This window comes from Apteryx mantelli, chromosome 26, assembly GCF_036417845.1.
Source record: "Apteryx mantelli isolate bAptMan1 chromosome 26, bAptMan1.hap1, whole genome shotgun sequence".
Classification (NCBI taxonomy): domain Eukaryota; kingdom Metazoa; phylum Chordata; class Aves; order Apterygiformes; family Apterygidae; genus Apteryx; species Apteryx mantelli.
This window is the reverse complement of record NC_090003.1, coordinates 4300317-4321539: the sequence shown is the minus strand read 5'-3', so window position 1 is coordinate 4321539 and position 21223 is coordinate 4300317. Positions and strand designations below refer to the sequence as shown.

The 21223-nt window shown below is 40.7% G+C and overlaps 1 protein-coding gene across 1 annotated transcript; it reads left to right on the top strand.

The window, feature by feature from the left end:
* Window positions 1-269: 269 nt before the first annotated feature.
* TTLL10 (tubulin tyrosine ligase like 10) lies at window positions 270-20899 on the top strand. Its single transcript, XM_013956048.2, has 13 exons — window positions 270-492; window positions 2848-2863; window positions 4113-4115; window positions 4537-4698; window positions 5596-5714; window positions 6716-6836; window positions 7492-7577; window positions 7859-8030; window positions 10128-10299; window positions 12171-12311; window positions 13732-13848; window positions 19449-19542; window positions 20550-20899. Exons 1-13 carry the CDS (start codon window positions 270-272, stop codon window positions 20897-20899), a joined length of 1776 nt encoding a protein of 591 aa, XP_013811502.2.
* The last annotated feature ends 324 nt before the right edge of the window (window positions 20900-21223 follow it).

Below are 21223 nucleotides of genomic sequence, written 5' to 3'. Positions count from 1 at the left end.
AGACTTAGGGAAAGCACCCAGTTAGTTATATCAGATTTACAAGGCAACCCAAGACATGTATTGAGTGCTATCAAAGGGAAGGAAGTAGAAAGAGCACAAAGATTAGATACAAAAGCATACAGATACCCTGCACAGTTACCAGCAAGCTTATCACTAGAGACAACCCTTCAGAAGCTGGAGATAGAAAGTAGAGGCTATGTATTCCCCGCTAAACAACTATGCCAAAATAAAGGTTCTGAAGAAGGGAAAGAACTACAGACAGTGGGAAAATGGCATCTATAATCAACAGAGCAAATGATGACAAAGAGAAAAATACACCTTACAGACTTTCCCAGATCATTCATGACTCTGGCAAAGTGGCCGACAGTGATCTTTCCTTTTGCAGACTAGGCTTTGAGATGGCCTTTGTGCCAACGAAGAGGAAAAAGAACACCAAATCCATGATGCAAGGAGGCAACCAACAGCAGGCCAGATCCTTATCAGCTGACAGAGGTGAATCTTGTATCCTTGTTGTTAACTATTAATTGTCCCAAGTCCTATGACCAGGTTCTCAGTTGATACCAGTATCAATGGAATTGCCCCTTATACTAGCCAAAGTGCTGGGCACTAACCTACTGCATAACTGCAGGCATGATTTCTACCTTTTCAGTTAAACTCTGTGAAAATATGAGCCCATACTTTTGCTTCTAAAATACTGAAGGCAGAAATTATTGGTATTGGCTGGCAAATATCTAGTGAAATTAAAATATTGTATATTAATCTTTTAAGTGCTTTGTGGAAAACATGAAGAGAAATACAAACTATCCACTAGCAAGCAGTTCCTCTGAAAGAAACAATAATTTCCAAACTCAGCTATTCTTTGATAATGGTTTTTATTAATGGGCAATTTGGCTGAAATGCTATGGATCTTTCAATGATAAAAACAACAATCAGCATTATTTTTCTTGTGTATTCATTGTTGAGCTCTCCTCAGTGCATTGGCAGTAAAAATGTGTTAGTGTGTTTCAAATGAAAATCTTTTAATTCAGACGTTCTTTACATGGAAAAGGGAATAAAGGTAGTTCTGTGTTCTAAGTTCACAGTGCTTTTTGTTTCTTTTGATAATAAATGACACAAAGCAGTCTACCTCTCCCTGTCAGTGTGTTTATCCCTGTGTGCACAGAGAACAGAGCTAAGATTAGATAGGAGCTGTTTATAGAGACATTGCCAACCCACAATTCCCAATGAAATTAATGAGCTGAATTCAAAATCATCTCAAGCAATGTAAATTACTGGCTGCACCCAGTGTGAAGACAATCTCAGTGGGGGCTCCATGAAAGGGAATTACACTGTTTAATTTCAGGCAGATAGTTTATGTGACAAGTTAGAAGACTGTTCCCCACCCCCGGCAATTACCCTTTGGACAGAGACAGGTTCCTTCAAAGGACCATGTAGAAGAACTTAGTTCAGATACTCTAATTCACCCTCTGAAATACCCACTTCTGTTTGCTGATCAGGTGGGGAACCCAAGCCACTCTGCCTATCTTCTCCTAAGTGCACAAGTCCTAACAAGTAGCTAATCCCACCCAACAAAGAAGTCAGAGGCCCTTGCCTGAAGCTTACGCAGCTAGGCAATGGGAATAACTGCCTCCACTCCTGTATCTCCTTAGCTCTTTAATAATTAGGCATGTAAGGATGCAAAACACACAAAAAAATGAGGAGTAAAGGGACTCATGCTTAAATAATACATGTCAAAAGATTCAATGAACATGAAAGCTCATCTTTAGTATTAGGACATTCCATAATTGGACAGAAAAAGAAGATAAAAGGCTCCCAGTCTGTGGGTCTTTGTATAAAGATTAGAGAAGGAGACAGGTACATGTTCAGACTAAAGGAAGACTACCTTACTAGCACTTCAATCACTGCAGCATATTTCATGTGTCCATGTCTCAGGATAAATGGCACTGTTTAAAAATGGTTAATTTCTTAGCAATCCACATTAGGAGGAAATGATAAGCGAGCCAAACACTCTAGCAGGAGGCATGAGCGAGCAATTAAATGCTAAAAATAGATAAATAAATATTTATATTCCCATTCCAAAGAGTAGCAGAAACAGAAACACTTTAACACACTATGCTAAGGCAGAGAAGAGAGATCAGCTTCTACTGTGGAAGACACCAGTAGCTGAAGGGGTGGAACACCTTTGCTTCCCTTTGTTACGGCACAGCCTTTTCAGAAACTACTTTGGGGCTAGGGAACAATTGAGCTGTACTACTTCTTTGCATTTTTCTTTAAATTTGCATCGTGCATATGCACAGTAAGGTAATAACTTTGTCTTTGAGCTACTTTCAAACAGTTTGCATAAAAAACCTGAGTCACTAATAAAACAGTCTTTTCTAGAAGACGACCAAATATGTTATGCTTTTCCCTAATCTGATGCTGTGATGGCAAAATGAAATAGATAGTGACAAGAGAGCCAGGCACAGCTCTCTGCCAGACAGTACTTACCATTGCAGCTGTTCCACCATCATTTAACTAGCAAACATACTCTTAGCTCAACAGAATCAGTAACTGGCTGCATTAAAATCACAGCAGAAGAAAGTTTGCTTCAGTTAGTTACAAGACAGATTGCCAAGGTAGTGTTCTCCATCATTAGTGTTGTGCCCTGGCTTGTTTGAAATGATTGTGTAGTATCTTTTGATATGTGTGTATACATATACTTTTATATATATTTATACACACACACACACACAATATATATAAAAAATATAAAAATATAATATATACACTATATATATATGTATATAATATACACACTATATACACACACACTCTCTCTCTCTCTCTCTATATATATAGTTTAAGCAGGAAATCCAAGGCAGGAGTCCAGGGCTTAGCACTGATAATGATAATAAACTTTGTAAGAACACTAAGGGCTTTTGCTGTTAGACCCCTTTGGTGCCAAATGCTACATGAACAAGCAGAAAATTAAGGTAGATCCTGCCTCAAAGAGTTCTCAACCTACTTCATTTATTCCCAAATAAAGTGAACCAAGCGTGTGAGCCTGCTGGGAAACTCAATAACTGTGGGTACACACTTCATTGAGGACTGCACCTGTGTTCACAGGTGGAGTGCAAAGAAGACATAAAACAAGTGCTTGTAAAATATAAGAGATAACAATGTCCAATACCTTTGCCCAACTTAAGTCATTAACAGTTTTGCCATTGAGTTAGTATTTTTCCTCATGTGATCACATGATTTAATGCAACAAATAACCATAAAAGAACAGTCCAAAGAGTAGATAAATTTCAGTCTTTTCACTAGCTTGCTTCCTGCTCCCTCCTTCCCTGCCACCACCCCATTCCAATGGGAACAGAACTAGGCTGGAGCAGATTTTTTTTCTTCTACTCACAGGGTTTATTGCTCCCAAAAACTTTATGCACAGCCAAGTTCAAGAGAGACCTGAGGCATAATTTCTCAGCCCCTAGTAGAATTAGGCCTTCCTATGTCATCTTTGATTTGTAGTTGCTCATTTCTCTAACCGATACTAGATCCAAGTCTTATTTTTCCTTGGGAAAGGGAGGTCCAGAGAGTTTTACTATGTATTATACAGGGAAACCTCTTGACAGAGGAAACTTTATAACCAGTGTTTTCAGACTAGTTTGTTATTCCTAGAAGGCCGAGAAGTTAAAGTTATTCACAATTGCTAAAGCTAGATACAAGCTCTGTCATTCTCTTCTGGGAATAACTCAGCAGCCCTTACAGGTTAGGTAGATCTCATTAACTTTGTACTGAAAAAAATCATTATTGGCTGCTGATATTCATCAGCTTCTGAGCCCTGGAATAAGTAAAAGAACCATTTTAAGTCGTGACATGATTAGTTATCAAACTGAAGTAGGGTGTTTTTCATCCTCATCCCCACAGTCATTGTCACCACAGTTAATGTGTGCCATTCCACTTTCTGACTGCCTGTCAGTGGGACCTCAGAGCTGTCACATCCTGCACTTGTTAGAAATCCTGTAGGTTTTATTAGATGAAAAAACATCTGTTTCAGTGTATAGTGTATGGCTAACACCTTTTGGGAGGCTCTTCTTGCCCCTCCCTGTCCCCACACATCTCTCTAGACCTTGCAGTCTGTCAGAGTCTCCCATAGCCCTCCCAAGCAATCCATCTGGATAGCTGAAATGATTTGTGCTCAGCTCATGGCAGAGCTGAGACCAATCTGGATGAGAAATCTGAGAAAGCCCTCTGAAGCAGAGGCCTGCCAAGTAAATGAACACCTTTTAGCAGTTACAGACTAGGACTGATTGGAGAGTTCCCTTCTACTACATATTTTATTACATTTCCTCTGTTCTTCCATTTAATACACCATGGCACCTGCCATTAGGTAAAATAAGCAATAATTTCTGAATTGCTGTAATATAATGCCCCATACCAGTTTAAGTGTTCTCTTACCTTACTGTGGTTTCTTCTCTAGCAGCTGTCTCCCTAGATGTGCATTTTATGGAGAAGATACCTGATCATCTGAAGTCTCTCAATTTCCAATTTTGCAGCTAGTTCTAGCACCTTTGAAGTGGAGCCTGATGAAGCCAGGTCTAAAGAGAATACAACATGTGGTGAGGCATGCCCTGAAGAAAAACAGCCAGAAGAAGAGAGACCAGAAGTACCACAGGGTCCAGGACCATATTTTTATATTGGTGGATCTAATGGAGCTGGGCTGTAAGTAGGTCCTCTCAGGAGACTCCTATGGACAGTAGTATGATTTCATATGAAGTTATGCTAGGTTATCCATCAGTGCTCAGCATCAAATCATTTTTCTTTGACTTAGTGTCTTTCTGGGGGGATACACCTGGCCACCTGTGGTAAAGTAACTAACTGCTACACGTACGTAGAGAAACTAAATACTTCCATTTGTTTAATGAAAGTTTATTTGTTGGGGCTGTTCAGGAGTTACCTAGCTACACTATGTAACAAATCTGCTAGCACCACTGCTAGAGCTAGGAACCACTGTTGTTGATTAGCATTCTGCTGTGCTAAATGCAAAAGAAGCAAAGAAGAGATTTCGGCTTGAGAAAAATGCCAGTATCAGAAGGTCCATCATCCATTCCTTTCTGAGTTCTTTCCAGAATATCAACATCCTTCTCTAGGTGCTATCACCAGCAAGCACCTCACAATCTCTTCTGTAAACAGCACTTTCCTTGCTATGTTTTCATAACTTTGTCTACAAACAGCTTTTTCTGTTGCCGCTTGTCATCTCTCCCTGAGCTCCTCAGCAGAGAAGCTCCTTACTAAGACTGGACCAAAATGCAAAACATTTCTATTCCATGGGTACCACTTGCATCCTAACTGAAATAACCCTGCTGAAATGGTACCAGCCCTCATTAGAGAAGCTGAATCACAGATCCTTAGGATCCTCAGTTATCTCCACCTCCCTCTGAAGTTCAGAACAAAAAGCCCACTAGCAGCCATTCTAATTAACTTGTTTCCCACTCTATCTCCCTACCTGAAGCTCATGGGTGTGTTAGGTCAGCCTTCCAGGTTAAATTGTTAGAAGTTCAAGGGATCTGAGCTAACTTTCATTAATAGAAAGGAGGCTATTTTGTTTTCCATATGCAGTGTGAACATCTACTGCCAGAGAAGAGGCTGGCAGCGTATCTATGACAACAGAAGAGAGGATTATGCACTGAAATGGTGTGAGACCAAGTGCCGAGAGACCTATTACCACTTCAAAGAAGGTAGAGGTGTCAGTGGGCCTTGAGTGGGAGAGGGTAATGAGGAAAGACTTGGGAATGCTGGACTGGTGACTCTCAGGCTAGAGAAGATCACCTGCAGGGTAGGCAAAACAGGTTACCTCAATTTCTTGGCAGATCTCAGAGGGGAAGTCAGAGCTGGATTGTTATGGTGATTAAAGAAAGGATTTTAGAGTAGAGAACGGCTTTAGGAGAAAAGACACCCCTGTAATGAACTAACAATAGTGAAATGAGCTATATAGAGATTTAAACACAAAGCATCATAATCACTTTTGAAATGCAGTCCTCTCTCTTTGGACTTGAGCACATGGGCTGCAATAGGACTGAAACAGCACTGTAGCGGAGGAACGACATACGGTGCACTCTGACACCTCTCACGTACTAGTCTAGTCCTCATATACAGAGGGTGCCAAAGGGCAGACACCCCAACATCCTCTTTCAGGCAAGCACAGAACAGGAACCTTTCCTATACAGTGCACTTGTGGAGAGAAGTAAAATAAGCTCAAGACAGGTCACCCCCTTACATCCTGAACCCACCTACCTTTAGCTAGGGTGAACAGAGTCCCTAAAAGCCAAACTACCCCAGTATACTGGCAGCCATCTTCTTGAATTGCACTCTGCCCATCATCTCATCAGTGAACCCCAACTTCACAGGGCCCAGCCAGTTCTCCTACCAGATGTGAGCCAGGCCAGTTCTTTTACTCCCAGGACCTGGCCAGTAAAAGGTCCAAAGGTGATAAGGAGAGGACAAGGAGTTTGCTGTTTCATGATGCCCCATCAGGTGGGACTCTTCCCCAACAAGGCTGAACATAAACACATTTACAATAAGTACTTTCATTGCTCTGTGAGTCATCACTACTGCCTTAAAGCAAATTGGTGAAAGCCAACAGTGACAAGGTTAGCTTCATCCTCCAGATTCTGCTGCATGGAACAATAAGGGCAAGGGTTTGCTGTTTGTTTTGTTTTGTTTTGTTTTCCTCATACAGGCGAACAGCTTCTCTACCAGATTCCCAACAACAGAATCCTTACCACTAAGATAGGTCTTTTAAGCTGTCTGAGAGAACAAGAGCGGGTGATGAACAAGATCAGCTGGAGCTCTAATTCCAAGTAGGAACTCTTATTTCCTTGAACCTTGAGCAGAAACATATGCCAACAGGAAGAAAGTGTGCATAAACAAAGGACCAGTTTCCTTTGGATGCATAACAGTGCAGCATACAAGTCATAGGGGGGTTTCTTTCTTTCTTATCTTCTAGGAAAAATACTTTTTTCTAGAAAGACATATATCAGAGAAAGAAATTCTTCTTTGTGTATGCCTAAACTTGTAGGAATGCCTGGTCCTCAAACATAGCAGTTACTGTAATTCTCCTCTTTTGGGTATATCCTTCTACCGCAAAGGCTAATACCTCCTGTGGCGTAGATAATGTAAATGTAAGAGAAGTTTATTGTCATTTCTGCTCCTATATTTTTGACCTGCCAAAAAAAACAAACCACAATCCTATACCATGGCTACTTGAAGCCATCCAATTAGTTTTCAGAAAACTGAGATATGAAGAACATCTCAAGGCTAACATAAATTCTTCAAAGCTTAAGGAATCAGGTGGTTCTTCATGAGCACAAGAAAAACATACAGCAAACATACAACTGTATAGAGGAAGGAAACAAGCCATTTCTCAAGTCTCTACTTGCAGCCATCCTTTCTGAAAGTAACAGGGGAATGAATGTGTTGAACAGGCTTTTCAGCTTGTGTTTGGTTTGCCCACAGGTTACTGAAGATGGAAGAATTCTTCCCAGAATCTTTTCGTCTGGACTTAAAAGATGAAAGAAATGCCTTTTTTGAGCTTTGCAAAGGTGAATGGTCTTGATCATGCTAGCAATCAATTTAAACAGCTATATGATCCTCTGAAAAAATCATAAAAATATACACAGTAACAATTATTGATGTCTTTGCTATCCAGATACTGCCTAAATGTGTGCATGTATATGTACACACACACATATATAAAAAAGACATACATATATATATACACACACACACACACATTCAAATGAGCAGTTTTCAGAGCCCACTAATTGGCACGCTAGTGTTTCATGCCATATGTATGACTACAATAGATTCATTCTTTCTACAGAAGAACAGATTTGGATCTGCAAACCAACTTGCTCTAACCAAGGTCGAGGAATTTTCCTGCTTAAAAATCGAGCTGCTGTCAACACCCTTCAAGCCAAGCTCTACAGCACTGAGGAAGACCAACTCCATAAGAAGGTGTCATGCAAGGCTCCCCAGGCAAGAATAGTGCAAAGGTAGAGACTGAAGCCTAAGAATTTATGTGCAAGTAGTGTGCATGGTTAAGCCATACTGGCCTCAATGAGTTGAATCTTTCCATAAGTATTTAATGTGGTTACACCACATCTTCTTGACAGCCTATGAGAAGTTTTCATTTTGTGGGAGAGAGGCTATTTCTCTGGTTAGTCTGTCTTGCATCCACACTTCTGTCATTTCAAGGTAGATCTTTGTTATCAGAAAGGTTTGAGATCATCTTTGCCTGGCAATTTTAGAATGAATTCAAAAGGCCAAATGTTATAGTTCTGTGCGTGACAAAAGCCTTGTGCAAAGCCATTTAAATTAGGCATTATCCCAGCTTCCCATACAATGCTAGCATTTTACAAATGTACAGCTGCAGCATCTGTTCCATGCAATCTAATAATGCCTCCCAAATATCTGTTTTAGTCTGCCTCATTGCCATGAAAGTCAAGACCTCAAACAATAAACCACTATTGTGGGAATTACTGGCTAACAGTCACTAAAATACTGGATTTGGGTTGTTTTGTTTTTTATCCCTTGAGGATGTTGCGGCTAGAAGCTTTCAGGGCAAATGTGAGAGGCTGTCTGGTGACCAGATATTACCTTCCTCCTTATGTATCTGCCAGGACATTTGTGTCAAAACCATGCAGGTTCTTTTTGTATAACATATTTCCTCTCAGCCATGCTAGAATATTTTGTGCAGTATCCGTATAACAGCAAAAGGAAGGAAAAATGAGACAGCAGAAGTCATGAGAACAGTTTCAGCTCCTGAAAGTTACTGTCTCATTGCTACACAACTGATTTAACTTCTCTTTGCCTCAGTGCCCCCTCCCACTTAGGGAGACATTATAAATAAATCATTTCAGTGCTTTGAGATGAATGGATAAAACTTTCAAACAGAAATGCAAAAAAATAGTTTTCATTATTTATTGTAGGAGCTACAGTTCCCACATGCTTTTGATTCTGTCTTTGTTAGGCACAGCAATCTTTCAGCTAGGCCTGTAAGAGCACTCTGAACTTCATGGTGCCCATGCAACAGAGCATGACATCACCTGGCATGTTCATGACATGCCAACAATCAAAATGCGATATGCTAGTGACATGCTGTAATACTGGTGTGGCAAAAGCACATCTTGCCACATGGTGACCATATCATGTCCTAGCATAACAGTAATACTTATTCTCCCCATTGACCCTGTGCCACCCCCCAACATTTTTCTACCATGACTTCGCATATTTATCCTGCATGAGAACACACTACACAGCAGCCTTTCCAAGAGTCTCCCTAGCCAAAGCAAGCAATATTCTCTGCTTATCTTCATCCAAACATTTCCTTTCATAACAAAGGAATGGCAGGCCTGATCGAAATATGTAAAAGAGCTTTATAAACTAGCAAATTGGAATGATGACCTGCAAGGGTATCTGCAATAAGATGGATTGTGTTCATGCAGCAGCCAGTATATGGAGCAAAACAAAAACTACCTGACAAAATTAGACCAGGGGCCAAGTTAGACCAGTATGTGGTCTTTGACACTGACCACCAGTAGTACCAGGGGAAGAAGCTGCTGGAGCTTATCTTAGATCTCATCTTGATTTGTAATAGTGAGGAACTGGCTGAATAACGAGGTTCCATATTCCTTTGAAAACTGTTGTTACCATTGATTATTTTAACAGCATATCCCTGTTATTTATATAAGCATCCAGCAACCTTTGAAGATAAAGGGAAATAATTCCCAGGCGATGTCACTGTGGCAATAAAAGCAATGTTGCTCTATGAAGGGCTCTTTGTGTTCAAATATAAACTTTGTATATTCTCCAGTAAATATTAGTAAATCTTTAATTACCTCCCACTCCAGAGACTAATCACAACTTCTGTTTCACTTGAAAGAATCTGTTCTTGGCATTTATATTACCTCCTACAAGCGCCCTCTGCTGTCACTCACCTTAAAAAAAAAAAAAAGATTGTTGAAAAATAAGGACAAATAGATTTGTTCTGTGGTGTGAAATGAACAGGCTACGCGGTGTTGTGCAAACTTTGAACTGCCATGTATTATGGCTGCTTGTTGATACCATGTCTTGCACTACTGTTCTGATAGGTATATTCACCATCCTCTGCTCCTAGAAGGCAAGAAGTTTGATGTCCGGTCCTACCTCCTCATTGCCTGCACAGCACCATACGTGTTATTTTTTGCCCAAGGTTATGTCCGGTTGACCTGCACCAATTATGATGCTGCTTCAGATGATCTGACTGCTCATCTGACCAATCAGGTAAACTAGAAACAAAGCTGTTTAGCTAATCTGTGAGATCTGTGACTAAACATCCTGGACATTGACCACATAAGTCTGTAGTGATCTGTTTCTGCTCATAGGCTGGTAAATGGTTGATCTAGAGAAGTCTCTCTCAGGAGTAACTCTAAGTGCACTTAGTTCAGAAGAAGGCAGGGGGTTGACAGAGATGGGAAGCAAAAAAGACTTCTGAAAGCCTTCATGCATGCAAAGTCCACACACCCATGAAATAGACATGGACTTATAGTTAGTCATGGCAGCAAGGTTGAATGAAAGAATACTGGATCAGGTTCAGTCCTCTGCCATAGACCAGTTCTGTGCTTATGCTGACACAATTCTTTCCCTAGACCTCTTTTTCTTGCCATTATCCTCTCATGTATCTGTAGACCATAAGCTTCTTAGGACAAGAAGCCTTTGATTGTGGCTACCCAGCACATCATCCTTAAAACTCCATCTTTGCTTGCCTTGATTCTCAAACAAGAGGTACGCCCCCATGTTCTGACTCATACCCCCTTCCTTCTTTTGTCAAATTTGTCACAACAAAATAGAAGCCCTCCTCATTTAAACCTGCCTGAGTTTTTTGCTTCATATGAGACCCTTCTGTTTTTAGAATTGGCCCTGATGAAAGAGAACAAAAAAGATCAGAAGGAAGAAAATGGTTTTGTTTGAAAGCCGTTTTCTCCTCCCAGTATACTGCTGTGTTCTGAGAACTAGCAAAATACCTGTTAGAGAGACATATCAGACAAACCCACTTCAGTTCTTGTTGGAGTTTTATGGTTCCTGTAGAAGTGCAGTTCAGGACAGCAGATTATAGCTGCTTCCTGCAATATATACTATTATCAGTATGCTACTTGTTTTCCTGGAATAGTTTGTTTGCTCAGCTAGAGGGCCATCCACAGGGGAATTCAGGTGCTCAGGTAGGATCCCATGGCACAACTGGTATTAAACAAGGGACAGATGTTTATTAGGAGAACATAAATTATCTAGGATCCTGCTGGGAGGAGGGAAACAAGATTTACATTTACCTGAGCAGCTGGTAATAGAACAGACTTTTTCAAATTACAGTTGATTCTGCCCTCATTCCCTTCCTACCCTTCCCTCCTGCTGAGAGTCAGCCATTTTCATCCTGTATTTCCAAAAGACAAGAAAGAGGCCCTGGAGACAGCATCACTAATCAGAAGCTTTCAATCTCAAAGTGACTGTGCCACAGATGTAGTTGCAGTCTAGCCAAGCTGTTTTACAGGGAAAGGGGACTTGCCTTTGATTGAACGGTGTAAACATCCCATTATCAATAAGCTCCAGCTGACTCAGGGTTTAATGAGACAGTGAAAGAGAGAAGCGCTCACCCTGGTTTCCTCTGGGAATACATGCATGCATTTCTCTCAGACATACGTTTCTCAACTCCTCCCCACTAGTCAGGTAGACACTGTCTGTAACGGGATTTATTCCAGAGAACATCATTAGGCTATGACTTGAAAGCACCTCTGCCAAGCTCTGGTTCAGAGATGTCATACATACACACACACAGAGGGAGACAGAGAGAAGTGGCTGTTCTAACAGAGATCCTGTCTCCACAATGTCCACATGGGTCAGGTTCATTTCTGCCTGTGGCAGATACAGTGTTGTACAATGACTCCCAGGGCACTGGCAGTCAACGCATTAGCTCAAGTTTAGCTCTGCTGACTAGGGGCACTATTCTTTCCACGTTTATAATTTGGTCCTGCGGTCCTTCCCAACTCCAGATGCCTGGAACAACTCAAGATAGCTGGATGTCTGCCGTGCAAGCTGGTTCCTAGTTACTCTTCACTGCTGGAAATCTAATCCTCCCTTTGCTCTGTTTCCCCATTTCTCAGTACATGCAGAAGAAGAACCCCCTGTACAGCCAGCTGAAAGAGGAGACAGTTTGGCGGATGGAGCACTTCAACAGCTATGTTAATGAGAAGTTCAGAAAAGCCAATGGCCTCCCCAAGGACTGGGTTCTCACTGTGTTTACTGTGAGTACATGCAAGTGTATGGTATGTCAGTCTGCCTAATTAGAAGGAATGGAATACAGCGCAACCCTTCAATTCACTGGAGCCCCCCAGGAAACATATGCGCTTAGGGAAAAGGTATTGATAGTTCCATAGTAACCATTTGCTTGCAGGCGATCAACACAGAAGTCAAGATACAAAGAGTTTAATTTTAGTGGTTTAAAAAAAAAAAAAGCCCTCAAATTTTCAGCAAAGTTTAGGTGAACTGTTTTGATGGTGTTTTGTTTTGTTTTTCTATTGTGCTCATTTCGGTAAGCACTTTATGGGGAGAGCTGCTGAGAAAGATAGAGTGTGAGTATAAATACTAGCTATAAAAATGCTAGTATGCTAGCACGTCCCTGGCCCAGTGCTGTGGTCCTTTAGGGAAAAATAAGGCACACATTAGAGAGCTCTCCAGTCTGATGGGTCTCAGCCTGAAAAGGGACTACGCTTTGAGTGGTCTGTTCTTGTCTGTCTTGGTCTCTCCCTTCACTTTCTCTCTGATTTTGCCAGGTGAAAGTCATGTCAGGGCTTGAGATTTCCTCTTGTCATGGAGGAGAGATGAGGATACTCTACAGGCTTGATTTCTTACCATCATCCTGTCTCACAGAGGAAACAGTGAAGAAATTATCTGAGTCCCTGAGACTCTTCCACTCATCACTCTGAGTATAATGATGCATCAGTTTCCTGTGTGACTTGCTGTGGTGAAATGAAATGGGCAGAGGACACAGTTTTCTGAGGTTTATTTTGGTAATGTAATTTAAAGCCAAACCCAAAGAAAATTAAAAAGTTTAAAACTCTATTAAAATGGTTTATGGTTTAGAAAAACAGCTCAAAAGCAAATCTAGCTGAGTTTGCTAAAAGTTTCTCAGGGGATTAGAAACTTTTCAGCCAACTGTATGTTATGACTTTAGGCAGAAATTCCCAAGCATGCATTTCAACTCCAAATTCAGTGAAACCTCATATCACCCACTACAAGTTGCTGTAACTCACCAGACTTCTTTAAATCACTATGTCCAGGGCAGCTGTGAGGGATCATGAGTCATCACCATCAGAAATGGCTGTGTTCAGCTTATGTTTAGTTGCCACCTGTAGGAGTAAATGAAAGAGCATTACTAAGAATTCTGCAAAGGACTAATTCTGAGAAAGGAACAAGGGCCAAGATTTCTCCATGCACCACCTCGGGGGTCTGGAGAGCTGGAGTTCAAGAGGGGGTTCCAATCAACTCAAAATGGGCAGACATGTGGTCTGCAAAAAGCAACATCCTTCCAAGCCTAGAGACAGCCTCTGCTGGAAGGAGAGGAGGAAAAAACATCCCTAAACCAAGAGGAGACCTATGACTTGCAGCAACTCCCATGCCCTTGACATTTGAACTGATCAGCTGCCACTGTTCTCTGTCTCTCAGAAAAGGATGCAGCAGATCATGATGCAGTGCTTCCTGGCAGCCAAACTCAAACTGGAGCGCAAACTGGGCTACTTCGATCTCATCGGCTGTGACTTTTTAATTGATGAAAACTTTAAGGTAATAAATACAATATTGTCAGATACTGGGTATAATATTAGCCAGATATCTGATGATAGCAGTGTAGCATGGTTGACAAGCTCTGGTGCAAAGAATTAAATAGAGCCTTCATTCAGTCAACTGTGAAGTGCAGGCTGCTTTTTTTCTCCAGCTCCACTATCCAACATCAAGACATAACATCTGTACAGCCCGTCCATTCACTGCACAGAGCAATCCTGGCATTAACAGCTCCTGATGGGAAGAAAAGCCCTTACTGCACCCGAAACTGTGCTGTGCATAATTTTCACAGGAAAGTGGAGTTCATAGCAAAAAGGATGGGAATTTTAATGCCCACTCAGTTTTCTCTCTCCCCCAAAACCAAACATGCTTGATAATCAGCCGGCATAAATCAGTGTGTAATGCCTCTAACGTCACACGAAGTATACTGATTTACACAAGATGAGTATCCATCAGTGCAGCAAAGAACTCACCCTTTCACCATAATGAAGCATCAGTCATTATTGATTCAGATATCAGCATCAGAATCTGCGTTCACTGTAGGTTTACCGTTTAGCACTAGGCCAGCCTCACTGAGTTCAAAACGTGCTAGAATCACAGCTCGAACTCCTAAAGAGTGAATGAAAAACAGACAAGAAAAGCCAGAAGAAAGGGAAATGACCAATACTGCGATTGCGCTGCTTTCAGTGCAACACAGTTCTTCAAAACCACCTGACCTAAACACAACAGAAAGCTATCTGGCTGATTCTGCTGTTGCTAAAGCAGAAAGGAATTCAAACATATTCCAGCAAAGAGCAGTGGGAACAGCAAACCTTATGAAAGAATGGAAATAATGTATGCAGCACAGGGTAAGGCACCCAAACAATAGCCTCCTTTGTATAGGAAGTCAATGGCAAGGGAGAGTAAATGGCAAAGACATAGAAACTGGCGCTTCTCAAATTTCATCAGCAATTGTCTTTTGCAATGTTGGCATGCAAAGCTTGGGCTGTGTAAACCTTAAGTAGAATAGGAGATCCAATATCACTCTATTGTGGCAATCCCTACTTGACTACTTAAAAACTTTAGCTCAGCTTCAGTGAAAACATGTCATTTAGAGACTATTACATCCCCATATGTGTTATGTATGGAGAGATAAACAAAATATGTTTCTTTATGAGTATTATCTGTAAGAATGATTTCTGGGCTGAGAAACTAGAAGCTTAGAAACCAAAAAACATAGTTGTGATGGAGTCAGCTGGAACCTGGAGCCTCTGAGAGAGAATAAAGTGTGAATTTAGGCACTTATTTAGCATAGGTTTGTCTTTATTTTCTTGGGAAGCAATAAACCTTCTTCTTCTTTTCTTTTTTCTTTCTTTTTTTTTTTTTTAATGCATTAGTGCATCAAGAGACACTTTTCTGAGGATAGACAAGTTAGAGGTAATGTACCACAGCAGGACACAGGACTGAAAACTTCAAACCACAGTTAACACTGCTCTGTGCAGCAGACTCCCAGTCCTCTGTGGGCTGATATTACAACTCCTGATCTGGCATCCTGTCTTCTCCATCTGTAACACACAATGGCCTTATTCTCCCTTTCATCCTGTTTGACAACGTACATAGAATCTACTTTATGCTGATTTAAAATGGTCTTGTGTTCAGTCCTATAGCTCATGCCCTCCATCTTCCCTCTTTTTCTGAGATAAATGCCCCCAGCATCACTTCCCAATAATTCTTGAAAGCTCTGCAGCATCCTGATTTAGTCTTTGGAAGGTATTTTTCTGCCTCAGAGTTCTCAGGAGAACAGACTGTGAAAGCAGGGCCTATTGAGAAACCACAGCTTTCTTTGGAGCTTTGTGTGTTCATATGTAGGTTGAGAAAAGAAGGAAGTATTTTTAAGAGAGGAAGAGGTAAAAGTTAGGGATATAGTTTCATTATTATTGTTGGAGTAAAGGGTTTTTTTTTGGTATTCTGGAGCTTCTTTGTGGTGCACTGTAAATGTCAGCACACAGCTTCAGATAGTGTCATTTAAATGCTTAGGGATGACTACCACCACTTGCAGGTTTGATGTGGGAGGTGGCAATCAGTAAGCCCCTGGAAACCATGTAATATGGTGGGGCAACGTGAGTTGCATACACCATGGGAAAGCTAGACTACCTATAGACTGTTTGGTCCATCCTGAGATGGGTAAACCCATTAGAATTGAGCAGAAAGGATCATAGAAGGTAACGCTTCTAATTCTGAAAGGTTCGGTTGAAAAAACACTAACAACAAACCCCAAACACTTGGAGTTGGTATTTTTCTTCTTTTCTGCAGTTTGCATATTAAATAATTAGCACTTAAATAACTGTTTATATCTTCAAGACCAACATCAGCTAATTAATTGTCAGATACCCCTCCTATCCAGTTAAACGGGATTAATCCTCATTGAGGCATAATGTCTCTAAGAGGCAGAAGTCAAACAAGTAAAGAAGCAAACTGGCATCCTTTTCACGCACCAAAATATGACACAGATTTTCAAAAGAGTGAAGCACACAGATCCTATTGAGAATTTGCCCCTTATTTAATTGAGAGTTCAGCAAGGATAAGAAACAGCTTTTCAAAAGTGTTTTGGGTGCCAAAAGAAACAGTAAAATGCCTGTGAGGATTTTCAGTACGCTTTAATTCTCACCGAGTTCACTGGAAGTCAGGCACTTAACCTGCTTATGAAAATCCATCCATGTACCTAACACCACCTTTGGTTACTTAATACCTGTGAAAGTTGTTCTATAAGTGAATTGTCTAGAGCCACAAAGAAAATCGCTGTCAGGAATGAAAATTAAAATTAAGAATCTCATAAATTCCAGTTTCACACTACTTATAGCATATTTTTCTCCATGAACAAACTAAAATGAGACACAACTTGCAGACAATGTTATTGCACATTGCAGCTTTCAGAGTCCAAAGCATCACAAAAAACTTCAACTATAAAGTAACTGGATAAATAACTAAGCCTGGGTCAGCTATCACTGGTATTGTTAGACATTATAGGCTGTTCTACTGATGTTAGTGGGAGAACACGTATCAAAATCTCATGTGAAAAAGTGCGTATTGCTAGTATGTATGCTGAATGCATCTCTGATTACAGCCTCAGCACGGGGTTCTCATTCTGTCTTCACTATCGAGACACTTGGAGTCTCTGGAAGCCTGAACCAATGCCCTCTTCCTCCCTGAGACCCCAGTGGGATGTTTAGTTTCCATCTGGCCAGCTCCAGCACACAAAGACCCATACATTTAAATGAACTTGATTTCTTTTGATAAGAGAGAGCAACAGAACCGAACTGGCCCAGTCATGCATTTCCTGTACACCAAAAAGTCTTAACCTCTGTCCGTATCGGCAGGGCAGGGACCCCTAAGACAGGTCCTATGGTGTCTATTAGCTGCCATATCAACATGTGACAGAGCCAAGTCACATTATTTAATACTCCTTTCAAAGATGCTGAGCTGCTGCAGTGTGGATGACTCTATAGCAAGGGGACTAGAATAGCAGCTGAACTGGCTGAAAATAAAAAGGATTCAGCAAATGCTAATTCTGCAGCCAGCATTATACAAAGAAGAAGAAATGAGACCTCAGATCTTGGTGTGAGGCAGTTAGAGGCTGCAATCTGGCATGCCATCCAAGGACCTACAGAAAAATCTTACTATTCAAAGTTGTTAAGCCTACCTGTGATGTCTTCACAGAGCAAGTTTAGGATGTGATAGAACATGCAATCGTACAAGCAGGCTGCAGGGAGCAGTAACCTCTTCATCCAGCTGAAAAGCATCTAAAGCAACACTTCCGACCACAACCAAAGGGCACTCAGTATTGTTCTCATCACTTGAAAAGCCTAAAGAGAAAGGACAGTCCATAGTTAGGAAGTCAGAGAGACCTGTTCTAGGGGATTTTTTCTTTGTCATATGTTTGCCAGGAAGTTTTGAGCATAGCATCTGCAAGCCAGATGCAGGGAGAAGCTCAGGTGTTCAACTTCTACATAAATCTCCCATGAAAGTTAGGGATATTCACACCTTGGTGGATCTGGGCCTTATTTTCTCTGCTCTTCCTGAAATAGAACAAACAGCATTTCTTTACTTCTCATGGTTGCTGTCAGCTTAAGAACATTTAAAGACTATGAAATGCTCAGATACAACAATAAGGGGGAATGCAGAAGATAGACAGCATAATAGATGTGAACATAGAGAGCTTTGCTCCTCCTGTTTGCCAGTTTTATTTGTTTAGAAGGAGAAGAAACCAAAAACTAATCACGCCAATCATGAAGGTTCACTGAGTTTGTCTGTCAGCACAAAATCTTATGAACTTGTAATAGGAAAAAGGACATTTACATAGAAAAAGAATAAATGTTTGCCAAGGAATAGGAATGTACCTTAGGTGCCCTCTGTTGGCACCTGCAAAGCAGTTCTTTTGAGCAGCTGTCCCTATTCTCCTCTGGAAAAAAAAAAAGACAACATTTCACCATCCTGGCTTATCAGTCTTTTCATTTGCTTCAATAAATTATTTCAAGAAAGTGGAAATTATTGGTGTATTTTATTCTCAGCAAAATAAAGTGCCAAGGTGAAGGCTATCATACCACCAAAATCTACCTAATGCCTAGACTTCTTTTCACAGGGACTTGCAGGCAAACATACTGCTGCTTCAGAAAAAAAGAATCATTTTTCTTAAATGGCAACTGACCAGGAATAAAATTCTCTTGGGGCTGTTATATGATTAAGTAACCTTTCTGAAAAAATGCTGAATGATTCCTACATGTTTTATATACAAGTTGCAGCACGATATAGTGGAGGCAGAAAGTGAACAGATGAATTTCTCTCACTGCAAGGAGCAGAAATGATAAATGGAATTGCATCTAAGTCAGTTGTTTGGTTTCATACAGATTTGTAGCTGCACTATCACGTTGTGTAGCTTGTAGCTTCAGACTATGGCATTTCAAAGGGAAACAGAAATGAAATTAGTCTAGATATGCAAAATTAGCATCTTATATGGCTTTACCTGACACTAAAACTTATCCAGGAAATCAAGGCCAAGGGTTCATTGAAAACTCAGTGCTGTGCTTGCTTAGTTTTGATCTTAGGTCCACTTCAAATCAAAATATGATTCCTAGATTCCTTATAACTTTCTTTCATGTTATTCAAATAACTCACCTAGGAACTGTTGTGGAAACTAGTATATTAAGGGAGACATTGCCTTTACACATCTATATAGCAGAAGAGTTAATCTGAATATCAGCTAGAGTCACAAAATTACATGTAGTGTTGTTCTCAAGTTAGTTCAGTAACCACTGCAAATAGCTCTCTTGGTTTAACAAATCTTTACGAACTTCAGAAAACCTCAGAAGAGTTTTTCGTTGTTTTGGGGGGGTAGGAGTTTGTTTTAATTACTATTATTATTGAAATGAAATGTCAGGTTTTGCATAATTCATCCAGTCCTTATGAAAAGTCTGTCCTGCCTGCACACTATATTATGGGATTTTGGGGGGCTTTCTTAGTACTCCTACCTCTCAAGGTATTCACCAAGTCTGTAAAAAGGCACTGCTGTGACTCTGAGGAGATCAAGCCTGGTTTACAAGTTTCTGACTGGCACTTGTCTTTCCTAGGTATGGCTTCTGGAGATGAATGCAAATCCAGCGTTGCATACCAACTGCAAAGTCTTGAGAGACATCATTCCTCCTATAGTCTATGAGAGTCTTGGTAAGCGAACAAGTCGCAGGGTGGCCAGCACCAGATAACCATGTCACTCCATCACCTGTCAGAGGAAAGACTCTTGTCGATATCATGTTGTTGCTCCAAAATAGTCTTGAAATAAAGGTAAACTCAGCAGTGAGATGCAAATGATTTAGAAGGTACTGAAAATCCTATTCTCATACAGACCTGGAAAAGTTATGGTCTTTCTAGCCATGTTCCCATTAGAGAGAAAGAAGTGGTCACATCTTTTTTATTATAATTAAGATTTTTTTTCTCATATATTTAGGTGAAAAGGACTAAGTCTTCATATATGACCCTATAGAATGTACCTGCACATTTTTCTCATGCCTGTTGTTTTGAATTTGCAGAAATTTAAGTAGGTTTGTACAGTGTGTCTTTATACAGCTGTGGCAGTGCTTAGATACCAGCGTACCAGGGAATACTCACAAATAGAGCTAGCAGCTGGTACCTGAACTGCTGACTGAAAAAATTCTTATGTAGTCTGATGTTTGTTAACTAGACCTGGTCCTGCCTGGAAGTATGCATTAGATGGCCCATCAAAGTCTCTTCCACCCCTGATTTTCTATGATTTCACTCTATGTATAAGAAGAAGTAAAGGGAGTGCCTATGTCTGCATGAAAGGTATTAGCAATTGCCTACCCATGCTCATACAGATACAGTTACTTTGGTGTGCATCTATATGTTTATTGTGGGGGTGTTGTTCATGTCGTGTACTGCATTGCCAACAGTTTTACAATATTTTTCCTACTTGAGATTCCTTAAAATGTTCCCAGTGGAGTTGAAGTAGGTGAAGCGAATGCAGGCAAAGTGGTAATAAAGTTGCCCTTTAAAAAAAAAAGTCTCAATAGTAGTAGTCCACAGATCAGAAACCACTTCCCCTCACCCCTCCCTATCCTCACGCACACAGCTGCCTTGTGCGTACACGTGAGAGCTTGGGTATATTTTAGTGTCAGTGAGTTTAGACTGTCTCCTAACTGCATCTTCTTTTCCAGATTTGGTTCTTGAGATTTTCAACAAGTGCCTCAAGGGCCACAGTGTTTTACCTTTAGAGACACTCTGCCATTTTGTGCTTCTCTATAAGGAAGATGCGGCAGCCCCTGGCCAGAAACCCTCGAAGCTCAGAACTCGCCCATGCACGGGCAGATACCTGAGGCCATACACAGACAGCCCCAGCCACTTTGGTCAGAGCCCTGCCAAAGCATTGGAGAACTCTTCCAAGAAGCTCAGTTGCTCTGGAGAAAAGGTTGGCTTCTTGCCTAACAAGCTTTGTCAGCGAACTGTCCTAAGTATCCCACATGTACAACTCTTCAATCATGAGGGAAAACCCTCTGAACCGTTATAGAGGGGGAGGGCTTTCACAAGTGCAGAAGACATAAAAAGAAAATAAAAGCTAAGGTTGTATGTGCTGTGTGTGTCCTGATAATTTTCACCTGATGCAAACAAACAAGTATCAAACTCAGCTGGAAAATTAGTTACTATCTCTGTTAGTACTTAGTTCTTCTGAGGAAAACAATATTTTAACAAGCCAGACAGAAATTACAGGGAAGTTACAGAACATTAGATATCTGTTACTATGTTAAAACCTATGCCTTTTAAGAACAACCTTGATCTGACAGGTGCAACCCAGAAATTGGCCAAACTTTTTACAGGGAAAGTCCTTACACTC

Coding starts and splice junctions, on each gene's coding strand:
- TTLL10 (XM_013956048.2), top strand. CDS start 270: ATGGCATCTATAATCAACAGAGCAAATGATGACAAAGAGAAAAATACA. Junction 6,837..7,491: donor AGCTGGAGCTCTAATTCCAA/GTAGGAACTCTT, acceptor GTTTGCCCACAG/GTTACTGAAGATGGAAGAAT. Junction 12,312..13,731: donor GGGTTCTCACTGTGTTTACT/GTGAGTACATGC, acceptor TCTGTCTCTCAG/AAAAGGATGCAGCAGATCAT.